Source organism: Clytia hemisphaerica, unplaced genomic scaffold (assembly GCF_902728285.1).
Source record: "Clytia hemisphaerica strain Z4C2 unplaced genomic scaffold, Clytia hemisphaerica genome assembly, whole genome shotgun sequence".
Lineage (NCBI taxonomy): Eukaryota > Metazoa > Cnidaria > Hydrozoa > Leptothecata > Clytiidae > Clytia > Clytia hemisphaerica.
Genome location: NW_027104107.1, coordinates 259075 through 275987, shown reverse-complemented (window position 1 = coordinate 275987; position 16913 = coordinate 259075). Strand labels below are relative to the sequence as shown.

The window sequence follows — 16913 nt, the reverse complement described above, 5'->3', positions numbered from 1 at the left end:
AAGGAGTTTATAGAACTTCCAGGCTATATTCTGAGCCCTATTGGACCATTATTGGACTTTTGGATGAGTTAAAACTCTATCCTTCCAACCTAATTTAGAGCGCTTCCAAATCGTTTGTGGTTGTAAGATTTCGTGGAAATTTCCCTTATTCCTCAAATATTATGACTTTGATTGCAGAATAAAAAAAGGTAAAGGAAAAAGGTGTGGAACTCAATTAAATATCAATTAAAGAAACCACAAACGATTTGGAAGTGCTCTGAGTTAGGTTGGAAGGGTAGAGTTTTAACTCTGGGTTTACAAGGAGACTTAAGACCTTAGGATCTGAGGATCCAAAGTTCAAAAATGGTCCAATAAGGTTCACAATATAGCCTGGAAGTCTATAAACCCGTGCCTAATTGAAATATCCAATTAAATTTAAAAGATGGACCAAAATCGATTTTCTCGCCCGAACCTGCCCGAACTCCAGACTTCGAAAAACGAAGAAATAAGCTAAATTCTCAATAGATTTTGACCATAATAGACGATATCGGCTTTCCGAATTCTCCCCGAATGATTACCAATGATGCATTGCGCGGAAAGTCAATATCGTCCGTGAATTTTTTTGCGCAATGCATCATTGCGGGGAGAATTCGGAAAGCCGATATCGTCTATTGTAGAATAAAAAAAAGGTGTGAAAGGAACTTACATTCACTAGAAGAGGTATAATGGATTCACGAATCATCCCGTTTTCTGTAATGTGTAAGAATGTGTTTCTCAACGTCCAATCGTTCGGCTTACTGGTTGGCCATAACGCGTCCAAGTGACCTGGTAACGAACAAGTTGAAATATTGTGAGTGAAGGTAGAGAGTCTATCACCATATTTCCCTAACAATCTACCTGGAAGAGCTTGGGATTCGAACACAGTCCATTGCGGTGAAAGTCTGTGATCGAAACCTTCACACTACCAATCGGCAGAATATTAGTGAGATACAGTGATAGTCTTATCCAGATGGTGTGATAAACTCCGTATGTAAGTTGAAATATTATTGAATCACTGACCTTTATATATCCCTGGACCAAGCTATGTCCGCCATCTTTGATGGAAGTTTTTTTGTAAAGAAGCCATTACAGTGTTCAAAATTAACGTCTAACGGCGCTACATCATCAGAAGTTTTAAAGGGAAAGTAGATCTAGTGCTTTCAGTGCATTTACACCGCTATTGAGTAGTGCTGCCTTTAGGGTAACACTTTTCAAAAAACTCTAATCAAAGATTTTGCTTGGCCAGGATTGAGAAACTTGGTCCTGGGTATATAAAGGTCAGTGGTTGAATAGTAATTCATGATATTCACCATTGCAAGTCTTCCACGAACCCAACAGCCGATTGGTTGTAAGTGACGTATTGACTGATTTTACGCCACTTACAACTAATCAGCTGTTGGTCTGTTGATCTAATATCAGAAGACTTTGCAATGGTGCATATCATGAATAGTAATTGATGATATTCATCATTGCAATGTCTTCCACGAAACCCAACAGCTGTTTGGTTGAAAGTGACGTATTGAATCATTTTACGTCACTTAGCGTGATTTTAATGTCAGAAGACATTGCAATGGCGCATTATGAATTGAATAATCAAACGTTAAAATGTGGCGGTAATTTTCAAAGGTTTATCTAAATATACAGTTGAATCTCTGTAACTCGAACATACTTCATGAAATTTCGCGTTATGGAGTAAAGTTTATCAGGCATTGTCAACGAGAGGGACAAGAAAACTTGTTCGAATTAAGGAGAAATTCGAGTTCTAAAGGTTCTAGTTCTGGATACTCAAGTGCTAGCATTTTCCCGATTACTGTCACAAAGTTACACTATAATATCTCCGTTACGATTAATCTTTATTTCAAACCCCTTTAAAGATATTTTTTATGATATAGAAAAGAAGGCGCATCTTTATGCTTTCAAAGCAGAAAAAAAACAATCAAATTTCTCAAAATTTGTGCTCGCGCAGAGCCAAAAGCTTAAAGTTCTTATTCCTTTTTTCCAATGCTATGTACCAGAGTGTATCTCACGTTAATTGCTTCGTAATACACCCTGTGCGCATTGTCTGTCTGATAAAAAATTCCCGTACGGAGACCTCTGCAATGAAGTGCGATTTATAAAAATAGAACACTTCTCTCACCGTGTCCCCTCTCTCGCCAACACTTTATCGCAGCGATCGGTTTGAAAAATATCAAATGAGAAAAAACAATGACAACATACCCTCTACGGCAATGAATTTTGAAATTAGCCGTAGATACCAGGTCTGTATACAGACAATGGCGAGGTTAAGCAAGAAGCTATCTATTACGTACGGAATCTATTACGTGAGATTTTAGACTGGATCCGAGGCGTTTTAGCCTGATTCCTAAAGCTTCACGGCATAGAGTAAAAAGAGGTTAAGCAAACAAGGCGATCTATTACGTATGACGTAATGTTTATTTTTCCGTATCGCACTTTCGACCCCAACTTCGAAAATTTTCTTTTTCTTTCTTTCTTTTCCAGCTTTCTTGTTGGTGGTTTGGTCTATAAAATCCCCTTACTTTCAATCTTAACCTGCTTAGTTTTTTCCCAATACAAATGTTTTCACAAAAATTAAAACTAGACAAGCATAGTCAGAGACTTACTTTTACTATTTTTATTCAACATTTTTATAAACAAAAATTATGTCTATGGACATAATTCATTTCAATGAATTCTTAACATTGCAATAAAAATATATAATTTCATAATGTCATTCCTAGTTTACATAGGTACGAATCAGAAATTACTGCTTTATTTATAAACAAACAAATCATCTGTAAGAGCATAGTATACAGTATGTCATCCTTATTTAGCTAAATTTCTATATATGAATGCTTCACCATTAGCATAACCAATAAAAACACTCTTATAAAAAAGTGTGCGAACCCAGTATCGTGTTTCATATATGGCAGGTGTTCCTTCTTCTACTTCTACTTCTTTGCATTCCAAGGTATCAATATATCCTTTTTAGGAAGGGAGATATCTCTTTAGAATCAAACCAAACTTTCTGGAAATTATAATGTTATAATGTCGAAGAAGTTGAAGGATGACCAGTCAATTCAAATTTTTCAGTAAAGGATTGAGAACTTAAAGCAGTAGCGGTTGTCTAGAAGATAGAGCTTTATATGATTTTTGAGAACGGTTTGAAGTTCAGCCAGTTGTGCGACATCAGGTTCTTTAGCAGGCTGATTTGTACGTACAATATATAGTTGATGATGAAGAGCAGAAATTGAATCTCGTTGCTTAGTTGTAGCATTCGAAATTTGAACAATAAATAAAGGTTTCTTCTTTTGCTTCGGGTCGTGGAAGGGTAAATTTATTTGAGCTTGGCAGAGCTGTCTTTTTCGTGTTTGTTGCTTTGGGTGGGTGACATTATAACTTTGGCTTCTTCACACTTGATGATGGCACCAAGGAAACACTGAAAAACATGAAAAAGAAATATGGTTACATGCTGTTCATTGCAATGGTTACTTTGGATGTATTTGGAATTTGAGAGCATATAAAAAGCAAGATAAAAAAGAGAAGAAAAACTAAACACTAAAGAACCAGAAAGAAACTTTCTGTTTGTTTTAGTTTATAGGTTTGATAAAAAAGTCAGCGAAGATTATTTTATTACACTTACATCTTGACCTTCTTTTGTGCAATAAATCCTTTCACTTTGTTTGTATGCATCATAGTTTCCACAGATGAGATGCACAAACTTTCTTCTGTTAGTTTTCTCAGCTCAAACTTGTCAGAAAGCGAAAAAAAAATTTCTGTTTACATTTTTTTCGGGTGATTTTTGATCCTAAACGATTCAGCCCAATCTCCGAAAGGTAAATTTCCCGTTATCATGCTTATATCCTAATCGATATCTATTACGTGAGATTGGAGAATTTCGCGCAATAGATCCACTCCACAAGCTATTACGTACAGGTCAAATTCCACAGGACAGAGTTAGCCTTGAGATTTGGGCGCTAGCCCGCGAAAATCTCACGTAATAGATTCCGTACGTAATAGATAGCTTCTTGCTTAACCTCGCTAATATGTAAGGTAGATACGTTAAATATTATGAAGGGTTGCTTTCTCTAGTATTTTTATATGATTAATCATTGATACCTTCCCGTTGAACTTTGAGCACCAAATCTTGAACTTGTTTCTCGTTCCGATGCAACAACGCCACCGCTTCTGCTAGTAAGGGCGGATTGATACAAGACAAGGCGCTCTCATGGGCGGGAGGGTGTAAGTGTTGATGCTCTACGCCATTCTGCTGAGGCGTTAATCTGGGCGCGTTAGGATTTTCAAGCATCATGATACAACCCTGTAAAGGAAAGAACATCACTGATCTAAAGCTAACCTTTTACTATACAATCATGGTGAAAATATATTGAGAATTTAGCTTATTACTTCGTGTTTTCGAAATTCGGAGTTCGGGCGAGAAAGTCGCTTTTGGGTTAATTGATAAATTTATTCGAGTATTGGGCTTTTCCAGAAAAATAATTTACCCCCACTGTTGAGGATATTGATTCTTCGAAGTATCGAACCCCCTGGATATCCTACTTTATTTGTAAAGATATCCACTCTTAAAAAATATGCTCAACCCCCTGGATATCCTCTCTCATAAAGATACTTACCCCTGGATATCGTATTTTTTTACTTGAAAAGACACTTTACCCCCTGGATATCCGCTCCCTTGTAGATATTTAACCCCCTTGATATCCAATATCCTCAACAAAGGGGGGCACGGACTATTTCTGGAAAAGCCCATTTCAATTCGGGAGGGGTTTATAGACTTCCAGGCTGAGCCCTATTGGACCATTTTTGAACTTTTGGATCCTTAGATCCTAAGCTCCTAAAGTCTTTTAAGTTTAGCGTTAAAACTCAGAGTTAAAACTCTACCCTTCCAACCTAATTTAGAGCGCTTCCAAATCGTTTGAGGTTATAAGATTTCGTAGGAATTTCCCTTTTGTCTCAAATATTACGACCATGATTGTACTTAATGTTTCAATAGTAATGACATTGCTTTAAATTTGGCATTGGAAAACGGCTATTTACCTATTCAATGTACCGTAAGTTAGTCTAATGTCGACATCCCTCTTCTAATGTCGTCATCCTTCTATAATAGGTCGGAATTGCTGATTGAAACTAAGTTTCTTTGCTTAGCAATCAGTTGAGGAGTCCATCTGTTTTTCCGACCTTCCTATTATTCCTATCTCTAAAGAAGGATGTCGAAATTAGAAGAGGGATGTCGACATTAGACAAACTTACGGTACCGATATACAAACAACATTACGTATCTTTTTATTTTGAATACGTGTGTACCAAAAAAACTTGAAATATTTGCCGTATTTGACTTAGCTCTCTATCCCAAAACGCGATTTTTTAATTACACGCACACGGTGTCAAGGAAAAGGCCGTGGAAATCAGGAAATCTTTGACTGTTTTAATTTTTTTTTTACGGGGACACGGTTTGCAGCGCTTCTGGGTCCTAAACCTATCGTACAATACAATGATAAAGGTGTTATATGGTGAAAGAAAGTCTAGTAAGCTAGACGACTAATTCAGACATAGTAGTGCAAAAAGCAATAGAGGGAACAACTTCAGTCGTCTAGAAACCTTTGTGCACTAACTCCAAACAAAAGAAAAGTGTCAATATTGCAATTATAATTTTTTCCCGCTCAAAAAAATTCTTGAAAAAAAGTGTGTGTGGATTCGCGTGTTAAAATTTTTCATTTGAATTGATTTTGTTTTGAGAGTTTGCTGTTGCTTGATAAATTTTCTCGCTACGCATGTTTCTGCGTAGCTAGCTGGGGATTCTATAAGACCGGAACACCAGATTCTTCCAGTCGTTTATACAAACTAATTCCCGTAACAATAATCGTATTATCATATAACGCCTATACTACGGTATTACATGCATAATAAACGACTCCAGTCTAGGTGAAAGGCAAGTTACGGAATGGTAGTATTAGGCTGTATAAATAATGATATTCAGTTTGTGTCACTGCCATACTCCACTCACTTTTAAAGGGCATCATCTAAAGGGACATTAAAGTATTGACGAAATTTGTAAACAAACTGTATGCAGCGGGATACAAAATCAAAACAAATGTCACATGTCAAAATAAAAAATAAAAACAAATATGGCTAATTTTGATTGTTTCAATTGTTTTACAAGTTTGTTTTGGACACGTGGTTTTAATTGTTCTCATTAATGACACATGGCTCGCGCAATGTTTACATTTTACTACTTTTATGTCCCTTTAATGTATATCCTTCCATTTTTTTTACATTACATTTTCAAACAAAAGAAAGAACTTTACCTCCCTCTAGCTCCGAACGAGCACAAAATTATATGTACAGGACGTTAAACGATCACAGTATTTCAGCACTCAGAAATAAAGACCATGTTCACACGTTACTTTTCCGATTCGCTCCAGTATGATTTTCGTTACGGATCAAGTGTGTTCATATTGGTTTCGGAACGTTTCGGAGCAAGAAGACGGAGCAGTTCCGTTCCGATGAAAAAAGTGGAGCGAAACCGTTTCAATCTGTTTTGCTTTGTAGCGTCTTCTTTTTTGTCGTTTCGAATTTTGACGTTCACACGGAACGGAACCGTAACGTCTGAACATGATCTTAATATCAATTAGTTGATATCGATTAACCTCGAGCTAAGTACACATTGTACTACTTTCCATCAACTTTAAAGAAAAGAAACATAAACATAAGCATCAAAGTACATAGAAATTTCTACACAAACATACCAGATCGCATAGATGATCCAACATTGAGTAGACAATATTCTTATCAGTGATACCATATTTATCTGTGCAAAGTTGAATCTCCTTCCATGACATGAACAAAGTATGATTTTTCTTTCGAACCATGATTTCGTAATAAAATTGTTCGATTTCTTTTGTATGGGATACATTATTGTTCGTCGAGTTCATAACCAATTTTAAGATTAAATTTCGTAACTCTTCCATACCCTAAACGAAAATAAGAACAATACACCTTTTCGACCGTAGCCACTAAATGATAATTGACGCGCGGGCATTTTTTGTCCGCTTTATCCCACTAAAACCGTCCCAGTCCTTTTTTCGCACCTATAGACAGTAGAAAAATGTGTCAAAAAAAGGATTGGATCGAGTTTAGTGGGATAAAGCGGAAAGGAAAATGCCCACAACGCTTTTTGAACGTCTTTCTAACCTCCATAAAGTATTTTAAATTTTAAAATTTGTGATTGCTGAAGAGACTTTGGCTGAGCATCTCTCTATCGATGATTTTGTAATGTTATGAGAACGTTGTTCGTAGATAATTCGTAGAAAGCTGAGCCGCAATCCACAAGTCATAATATTTGAGAAAAAAGGGAAATTCCCACGAAATCTTACAACGCTCTAAAGTAGGTTGGACGGGTAGTGTTTTAACGCTAGACTTGAGACTTAGGACCTTAGGATCTGAGGAACTAAAAGTCCAAGAATGGTCCGATAGCGCTCAGAATATAGCCTGGAAGTCCATAAACTCCTCCGAATTGAAATATTCAAGTAAATTTATTAATGTGCCCAAAAGCAACTTTTTCGCCCGAACTTTAAATTGATGAAAACAAGGAATTGACCGAATTCCCAGTATATTTTGACCGAAATTGCGGCTTGCGATGGACCCCATGAAAGACAATCGAAAGACTGTCGAAAAGTTCTGGATTACTGGGTTATCCACGTAAAAGATCGACTCTTTCTGTCTATAAGCCATTCATGGGTGTAAATCACTGACTTTTATGTATCCCTGGACCAAGCTATATCCATCATCTTTGATCAAAGTTTTTTTGAAAGTAAGTACACGCAAAGAATCCATTGTATTGTTTGAAACTTTGCCTACCGACAAACGGCGCTACATCACTAGTGTACAAGCGAAATAAGATCTAGCGCTCTCTCCACGGGTACCAATTTCAAAAAAACTCCGATCAAATATTTTGCTTGGCTGGCATTGAGTAACTTGGTCCAGGGATATATAAATGTCAGTGGTTCAGTGGTGTAAATGAAAAACTCACATCACCGGTTATAGAGCTGATCTGAACAACCTGTGGGTGGATACGAGGTCGTTTATCTAACAACCGTTCCAGTTTCCTTCGTTTTGAACCAATCATTGAAAATAAACCTAAATCGCTGAGAAAGAAAAATAATACCAAGGTTAGGGTATCGATAGATAAATCTCTAGCCTTCGTTCACGCTAAGGAACTTTTCTACAAGCTAATTAAAAATATCAAAAACCACTCATTGAGAACAAACCGCTAATAAATTGCTAAGAAAGAAAAATAATAACGAGTTTATGTATCGATAACTAAATCTCTAGCCTTCGTTCACGCTAAGGAACTTTTCTACAAGCTAATTAAAAATATTAAAAACCACTCATTGAGAATAAACTGCTAATAAATCGCTAAGAAGGAAAAATAATAAAACAATAAAATTAGAAGATTCAGTATAAAGAAATGGGCCTTGCTCTATTAAATGCCAGTGTCACCAAATAAGATATCTCAATTTTTTTCAGCCCTGTTCCGGTAGGTCTGAACACCGCGAGCTATGCCGCCCTGTTTTACACCGCCACTCAACATGCTTTTTTTTCTTAGCTGGGGCATGTACGAGAATTTGTATTCAAAAAAAATATATTCAAGTGATTTCAAGTAATCCTACCATTGGGTAAAAAATCTGCTCAAAGATGGCGGATATAGCTTTGTGTAGGGTTTATAACTAAGGTCAGTGTCAAAAACAATCGGCCGAAATGGGCTTTTCCAGAAATAGTCTGTGCCCCCCTATTGAGGGATATCGGATATCCAGGGGGTTGAATATCTACAAGAAAGCGGATATCCAGGGGGGTTAAGTGTCTTTTCAAGTAAAAAATACGACATCCAGGGGTAAGCATCTTTGTAAGAGAGAATATCCAGGGGGTTGAGCATATTCTTAAGAGTGGATATCTTTACTAATAAAGCAGGATATCCAGGGGGTTCGATACTTCGAAAAATCAATATCCTCAACATTGGGGGTAAATTTATTTCCTGGAAAAGCCCAATACACTTACTCTAGAAAAAGTAATTCTTCTTTAATTTCACGAACTTGTGTCGTTTCTTCTTCCAAAGCTTTCTTCAACACACGTTCACATTGTGACGTCACACGGTCTTGCGGCGCTAGATCACAATGGGAAGCTACAATAACGATGTTTGAACCAGGATGCTGAAGTGAAGAAATATACTGTAAAAGTTAATACCGCTTTTCAAAATATTTATACCCCTGGTTGAGCAAGATATCAGAAATTTTGAATAAGAAAGACGGAATAAAGGTTGAATTGAGCTTGGTAGTGCTAATTGGAAGTCATAGGTTTGCAAGATGACAATATGTCCCTGCCAAAAATAAATTGACTGAGAAAAGGAAAGAACTGACGATTTTGCTCCAACTTTTCACATTTCAGTCTAAAATTTAGTAAACCTTAACACTAAATCTTAACCTAAACCTAAACCTAAAACCTAAACCTTAAATTTCTTGATTATCGTAGTTTGGACCCTTAAAAATAATTAGACTTTCAAAGAGGTGGAAAGAATAACCTTACTGGCCGGACTGATAGTATCAGCTATTAAAGGAATGAACTTTCTTCCGGGGGACAGTGGGTTTACCCACTGACGCTATGTGCGGCGAAAAAATTGGCTTTTAGAATCGCACCCTTACAGTGCAGAAAAAAATCGGCGAAATTCATATTCTTACAGTGCATTTTTTCAAATCTTAAACTCTTTTAGAGCAAAAAAATCAAGATTTTCGGGTAAAAATTTGCAATTTTTCCTAGATTTGCTGAAATTTCCACCCATATAGTGCATTTTATCAAAAGTCCACTCTACAGTGCATTTCTGATATTTTGAAAAACATACCCTTAACCGCCACATATACCCGTCGGTCAATTTGCCTGACTGCCCCCCCCCCCGGACTGTCTTTCCCGGCAAACCACACATAAAAAGCAGTACAGACCTTTCCTTGGATTGTATTGATCCATTTGGGAACTTTCTCAGCATTGTTGTAAACAGCAGCATTGAAGCAAACCAAATAGATACATTGTTTACACATGAACTGACTGTGTATACCTTCTAAAGCCTAAACAAACAAAACAAACATAATAGTGTTGCAATCACTGACATTTATATACCGTGGACCAAGTTTCTCAATCCCGGCCAAGCAAAATCTTTGATCGGGAGTTTTTTGAAAAGTGTTACCCTAAAGGCGGCACTACTCAATAGCGGTGTAAGTGGACCGAAAGCGATCGACCTGCTTCCTCGAAAACTTTTGATGATGTATCGCCGTTAGACGTTAATTTTTAACACTGCAATGGCTTCTTGGAGGGTATCAATTCATAAAAAACTTCAATCAAAGATGGTGGATATAGCTTGGTCCAGAGATATATAAAGGTCAATGGTTGCAATAAACCTAAGAAGATACTGGTTCCCCTATCGTCTAAGTGACTCTCTCTAATTCGATCTAAGGACGAAGACCACTTTCACAGGTAATGATTCCGTTTCGTTCCAAAACAAAATGAAACATTCCATGAGTCAGAGGTAGTTAATGTATTGCTCGAATTGATTTTAACTTCATTTCGATTCGAAGCGAAACGGAACCGTAGCTAGCATGTGAAAGGTCAGAGAGCTTTTTTCGAATTAGAGAAAGATTCAGATTGCTTAACGAAATTTATACGAATTTCCAGCTGAATGGATTATATTTTGATTCGAATTACAAAGAGAACCAAATAATAGAGGTTCAGATTAGAGGGAGAGTTGAATCTCTTGAGTCTGAAGCCGGAAGGTCTAGAGTGAAATCTATACTTTTCCCAAGCTAGAAAAAGTCTTAAGATTTGCACCGAATTAAGAATAACGGGATTGTATCAAGCGCTTTTATTGTTATTAAGCGGCATATTTTCCAAAATCTGCCGAAACAATTACTCTTCGTGGTTTTAAACTCAACGGTATTGATAATACGTGTTTTAGGTGATAAAACTCATCTATAATGACACCCCTGTGTCAAAGACCCGCTGGGGCCCCAGCCCCACTGGAAAATTCGGCAAAAAATTCGTCAATGGTAGGAACATGCTTGGATTTCAGCCCCAATAGGAAATTGACTTAAATTTCATCCCCACTCAAAGTTCAATGTAGAGTTTTTAACCTTGGAATAATAGAATTTCTATCCCTATTGGGATTTCATTAAGAATTTTAATCCACACTGAGGAAAGGAAAAAATATTCCACTGGGGCTGTGAGACAGGGATGTATGATAACCTAGGAAAATGACTTATGATACTAGAGCCATTAAAGGTCCATTGTTTTTAAATAAGAGTTTGCTTACTCATCAATTTTAATTTTCAAGCTTTTTGATAATGAATCGACCCAGATGTGGAGCAAGATTGGTCAGAATAAGGAAAAGAAAAGCTTTTTTTGATGCTGATATCAGCATAATACAACAATAGGAAGACACTGTCCTGATACGAAATAAGTGTCTGATATGAAACGGGAACACTTATGTAAAAACAAAACCTTTAATAAGTATGTTTTCTTACCTTCCGACCTGATGCATCCCATAATTCAAGCGAAAGCGATGAAAATTTTTCTTGAGCTTTCTCCGGTAGACTATCGACAACTGAAAATAAATGAATATGAATTTTGTACATTCAAAGCTCCCACAGTCTAAATGGCGTTGGAAAGAAAACAAGCCGGGACGCTGATTGGACATACCTGGTGATTAAAGTTAGAGCAAGTAGCCCAGCCGGCACACAACGTTGTTTTGACGTCCATATAACGTTCGATGAACGTTGAAACAACGTTGTGTACCAGCAGGGAGGGAAGTGTAATATAGTCGAGTGATTGAAAGCTCCCATAGTCTAAACGGTTTGAGGAAAAATTCCATCATCCGTCCGAAATTGCGTCATGCTCGAAAACAAAGAAACTATAGTCTGAATAGCAGACCTCTACAAAACCACAGATTGTATTTACAAGGAGCACGAATCCGTTAGTGGATGGATGCCAGCAGTCAGTGGTTTTACTTCATACTTTTTTCAAACCCGAAAGAGCTTCATGCTTCCATTGGGCTGGAGCATTATTGTCTGGGGGGTAGTGAAAAATCTACAAAATTTGCCTTATCCAGGGGGTAAACTTGCTCTACTTGGGGGTAATTTTGCTCTGTTTGAGGGTAATTTTGATTGTCCATGGATTCTACTAACGCTTGTCCAGGAGGGTTAGACTTGCTGTCCGTCAAAAGTCACAATGTCCGTGGGGTACATTTTCAAAAGCTGTTATATCCCCCACACTGAAATTTTTCTAATGAACTTATCGTACCACCAGAATAAAAACTTCTTATGAAATGAGCTGAGATTTTGAGTTCAAAAAAATGAAAAGGTCATATAGACTCCGGATAAGCGGTAAAATACCGGACAAACCATATAGCGCATGAAAATTTGATTTTCAGGAACGTTACTAAACGTTTTAAACGAAGAAGCAGTTATGAAAAGATTATGAGCGTCTATGAATACCCCAAGAACGTCCCATTTCAATTATACCTGATAACACAAATTAAGTAGGTAAGTTTGCAACCGCAGTCGGAGGCGACCCGAAGGCTTCCTTTTCTGTATCCGAAGGTAGGGGCGGGCGCCACTCTTTCTCCTTACCCTTGATCCGTCTCTTTAGTTGCTGAGCATCAAGCAGAGAGACATCAAGTACCATTTTGGAAATCTTTGGTATGATCCGGTTGGGGATCGAACCCACAACTTTAAGAACCGTAGCTGGATGCTCTACCTTCATGCTACACAGATTACTTAATACACATTTTATTTTTTATAAGAACATTCAAAAATTTTTAAGCATTGAGGTGTTCTTAACTTTTTGAGTTTTAAGCCTAAAAATGTTCTTAACATGTTCTTATTTTCGCCATTTTTTAAGTATTTTTGTCTATTTTCCTAAGAAATCGGGTGTTTTAGAGTCTGCGAAGCCTTAATGTTCTTAACAATGTTCTGAACATTTTGGCCATCGAAGCCTTATTTTCTTATATAGTTTGTTCTTACAAAGAAAACGTGTAGGCGAAACTTACCAGAGCTGTCTTGCAGCGGATACCACATGTGTACCGGAACACCAAAAGTCATTCCATCAGCGACGTTATGATCAGACTGTAACGATAGCAACATACTGGTCTTCCCACTTTGTGATCCACCCAGTGCGCAAACTCGAAACCGATTCTCAATATCATATTTACGTAACGTCTTTATGATCGATGTTAATCCTTTATCAATAATGTTTTTATCCGGAAAACTTATACTAACGCAGTCAGAAATATCGAGAAAATTTAAAAAGTTTAGCCTTGATAAGCTACAAGGAAGCGATTTTAGTCCAGTACTTCGCATTGAGATATATGAGAGTCGTTTACAATTCATCGATAAATGTTTTAGACTGACTTCCGTTATACGGAAACACCAGTCTAGTTTAATGATAGTTAGCTTGGGCGCGCTCTTTGAGAGTGTTTCAAAACAACCATCCGTTACAGCCTCGCAACCGTTCAATTCCAATACTTCCAGGCTAGTTCTCCGTGGAAACAAATGCTCAATTCCTTTATTTGTTATTTTTTTACAATGGTTCAACTTTATAACAAATAAATTCACGAAATGATCTCCCAGTGTTTTTAATACTAAATCGTTAACCAATGATAACTCACTAAAATCAATAGAGCGTAACGTTCTGTGAAAATGCAACAAAAATTTCTCCACTCCTTCGCACGTTAACCCGCTAAAACCAGATAACGAAAAATGACGTAATTTAGACGTCATGTTATTAATAAGAGCCGGAAAGATACGGTTATCGAGATTCCATGATTGTGTACTGGTCACACTCTCTTGGCCATCTTGATCGCTTTCAATCGAATCATGGTCAGGCGTACTAAACTCGTCAGTCGATATAATCGATAACGATAAAAGTGATGAGCAGTTTCTAGCAATCGATTCAATACCAGATCGAGTAATATTAATTAGACATCCTTGTAATTCGATTTTGATCATTTTATGACAAATCGCTGTGAAAAGTTCCAATGTTTCATCATTCAACCATGACGTGTTTTTAATGATTAGAGAACGTAGATTAGAATTCATCTTGGGAATAATTTCGCATAATTCTTCGAGTGGTAGTGAAGGACAATTGTTGAATTCTACTTCCGTATACGTTTCCGTGTCAAGTTTCTCCTGAAAAAAATAACAATTCTTTTTAAAGGGACATAAAATTAGTAAAATGTAAACATTGCGCAAACCACGTGTCATCAAGATTAAAATCGCGTGTCCAAAACAAAGTTGTAAAACAATCGGACAATCAAAATTAGCCATATTTGGTTTGATTTTTTATTTTGACATGTGACATTTGTTTTGATTTTGTATCCGCTGCATACAGTTTGTTTACAAATTTCACAAGTTCTGTTACACGTTTTTTTATATAAGGAACACGTTTATAAGGAACTCGAGGCTGAAAATGGTCCAAAAATAAGGAATTTTTAAGGAACTGCTCAGGCTGAGAATAAGAGAACAGGTTTAAAGGAATAGTAAGAGATGGTTATCCAAACTTAGCAGCTATGTAAATAAGGAACTCGATAAGGAAATTTGAGGCTGAAATTCTCTGTAAAAATAAGGAACTCCAGGCTCAGAGCAAAGTTAAGGTTCCTTATAAAAAAAAAACATGTATGTCCCTTTAAGGTACTTTTAATATCTTACCTTATTAACTCAAACAAATTATGAAGAGTTATGGAGATATCATGGAAGATATTTTATACAGAAGAGTCATCATAACTCGGACCTCTATAACTCGAATGTATCCTTTACTTGAACAAGTTTCAGGTCCGTTTAGTTAACAATGCCTTATAAACCTGTATAAAATACCCCATATAACTCAGAATTTCCTTAACTCAAATAAATTAAGGAGAATTATGGAGACTTAACGGTATAGAAGAATCTCTCTTGGGTAGTATGTTTAAAGCTACAACATCTCTCGCCTTTACCATTTTACTCGCGGGAGATTTTTAGTGCTATAAAGAGCAAAGAATACAGCTACCTCGCTTACCTTATTTATAAGCTTTAACATGCTACCTAAAAGAGATTTTTCTATAGAGTTAAGTCTCCATATAACTCTCCATAATCTATTTGGAAATAGGAAAATCCAAGTTATATGGCGTATTTATATAGGTTTATAAAGCATTGTTAACTAAAGGGACCTGAAACTTGTTCGAGTAAAGGACACATTCGAGTTACAGAGGTCCGAGTTATGAAGACTCTACTGTATAAAATATCTCGAGGGGTAAATCACTTGAAAAAAGGTGTACGATACTTTTTGACTTTTTGAATTTTCATTTGACTTTTTGACTTTTTTTTGACTTTTTTTTGACTTTTTGACTTTTTTTTTTACTTTTTTCAAACTTCCATTTTGACTTTTTCCCGACAAAAACGCCCACCGCCTTCGGGCGCCTAAGATTTTCCGCCCAAATCTGTCCAAAAACGCCAACCGCCCATAAATTTTGCTCCGCCTATCCGCCCATTCAAGAAACTTTTTGACTTTTTCAAGACTTTTTTTTGACTTTTATTTGACTTTTTGACTTTTTTCTAAGAATTTTTGACTTTTTCTTTGACTTTTTGACTTTTTTTTTGACTTTTTGACTTTTTTTTGACTTTTTTGACTTTTTTTTGACTTTTTTGACTTTTTTTTTTACTTTTTGTAGACGTGTACGATAATTTTTCGAGTGATTTACCCCTCGAAATATCTTCCATTAAGGTACATTTTTTACAACCTTTACTATCTTACCCACGGGAGATTTTTTATAGCTATACCCAAGGCACCAAAGAAATTACAATTTGCCGTTTGAAAAGTCCGGTTCGCCGCTTCAAGGACATATTTACGCTAATCAATACACTGCGCTTGCTAAGAATTCGCCGGCCTAGAATCTAGAAATCGCCAGAGTTAAATTTTCATTCGCCAGCCTACCAAAAACAAAGCAAAACCCCTAGATAAAGTAAAAAAATATATTTCATGTAAACACACCTTAATCATAGCCAGAGTTGTGTTTTCACCAAACTCCAAAGTACTCTCCTCTTGATCCAAGAGTAACGAAATAAATGAGCTAGTCTCTTCATGGTTGACTTGGGTTGATGATTCAAATCCTGCCATGATGGTCTACAGGCACTGGCTCAATTTAGTATTCTATTATTAAAGTTTGAGTGGCAGGTACGAAATACAAAAATAATTTTTCAAAAATTTCAAAAACGAATTCTTTTGATTCCATCACTGGTAAACTCTACAAAATTCCATTGGACGATGATGTTATTAGCAACATAAGGTTTCCAGTATCATCCATGGTTGATAGTTCTTTCTCATTGATTTGGTTGCATTTTAGTTATTTTTAATTCGTTCTTTATTTAACGATGGTAATACAAAAATAGTTACAAGCTCCGAAGAGGTATAACTATATTTGTTTCGGATACCTATATTAATTATATACGATTTTTTTAATTTTTTGTGACCTAAAACAGAAAGTAAACCATGCATTGTAAATACTTTGTAATTCAAAATACCACAGTTTCTTCTGAGTGTATACCATACGAGCCACCCCCCCCCCCAAAGGTAACTGTAATCACAATATCACGCAATTTTTGTCTCAAATCAAGATCACACAAACTAATAAAAAATTTGGATAATCACGCATTCCTTTGGAAGGGTCCAAATCACACATCGCGGCTCATAAATCTTTCAAATCACGATCACGTTTTGATCTCTGATCACGCATCTCAATCACGAAAAAAAATTTTCATAATCACGTAAAATCACGCTAGAAAAAAGTCCCTATCACGACATCACGCAAACCG

General features: G+C 36.5%; 1 protein-coding gene across 1 annotated transcript in view; it reads right to left on the bottom strand.

The window, feature by feature from the left end:
• The window catches only part of LOC136813264 (uncharacterized), a 45122-nt gene extending 28552 nt beyond the window's left edge, over positions 1 to 16570 (bottom strand). The window contains exons 1-9 of the mRNA XM_067069775.1: positions 16093 to 16570; positions 13118 to 14255; positions 11595 to 11674; positions 10023 to 10145; positions 9088 to 9239; positions 8063 to 8177; positions 6780 to 7004; positions 4135 to 4336; positions 686 to 804 (exon numbers count right to left, since the gene is read on the bottom strand). Of these exons, the coding sequence (XP_066925876.1) occupies positions 686 to 804; positions 4135 to 4336; positions 6780 to 7004; positions 8063 to 8177; positions 9088 to 9239; positions 10023 to 10145; positions 11595 to 11674; positions 13118 to 14255; positions 16093 to 16218 (2280 nt within the window). The 5' untranslated portion in view covers positions 16219 to 16570. The remainder of the gene's footprint in view (positions 1 to 685; positions 805 to 4134; positions 4337 to 6779; positions 7005 to 8062; positions 8178 to 9087; positions 9240 to 10022; positions 10146 to 11594; positions 11675 to 13117; positions 14256 to 16092) is intronic.
• Between the last annotated feature and the right edge of the window lie 343 nt (positions 16571 to 16913).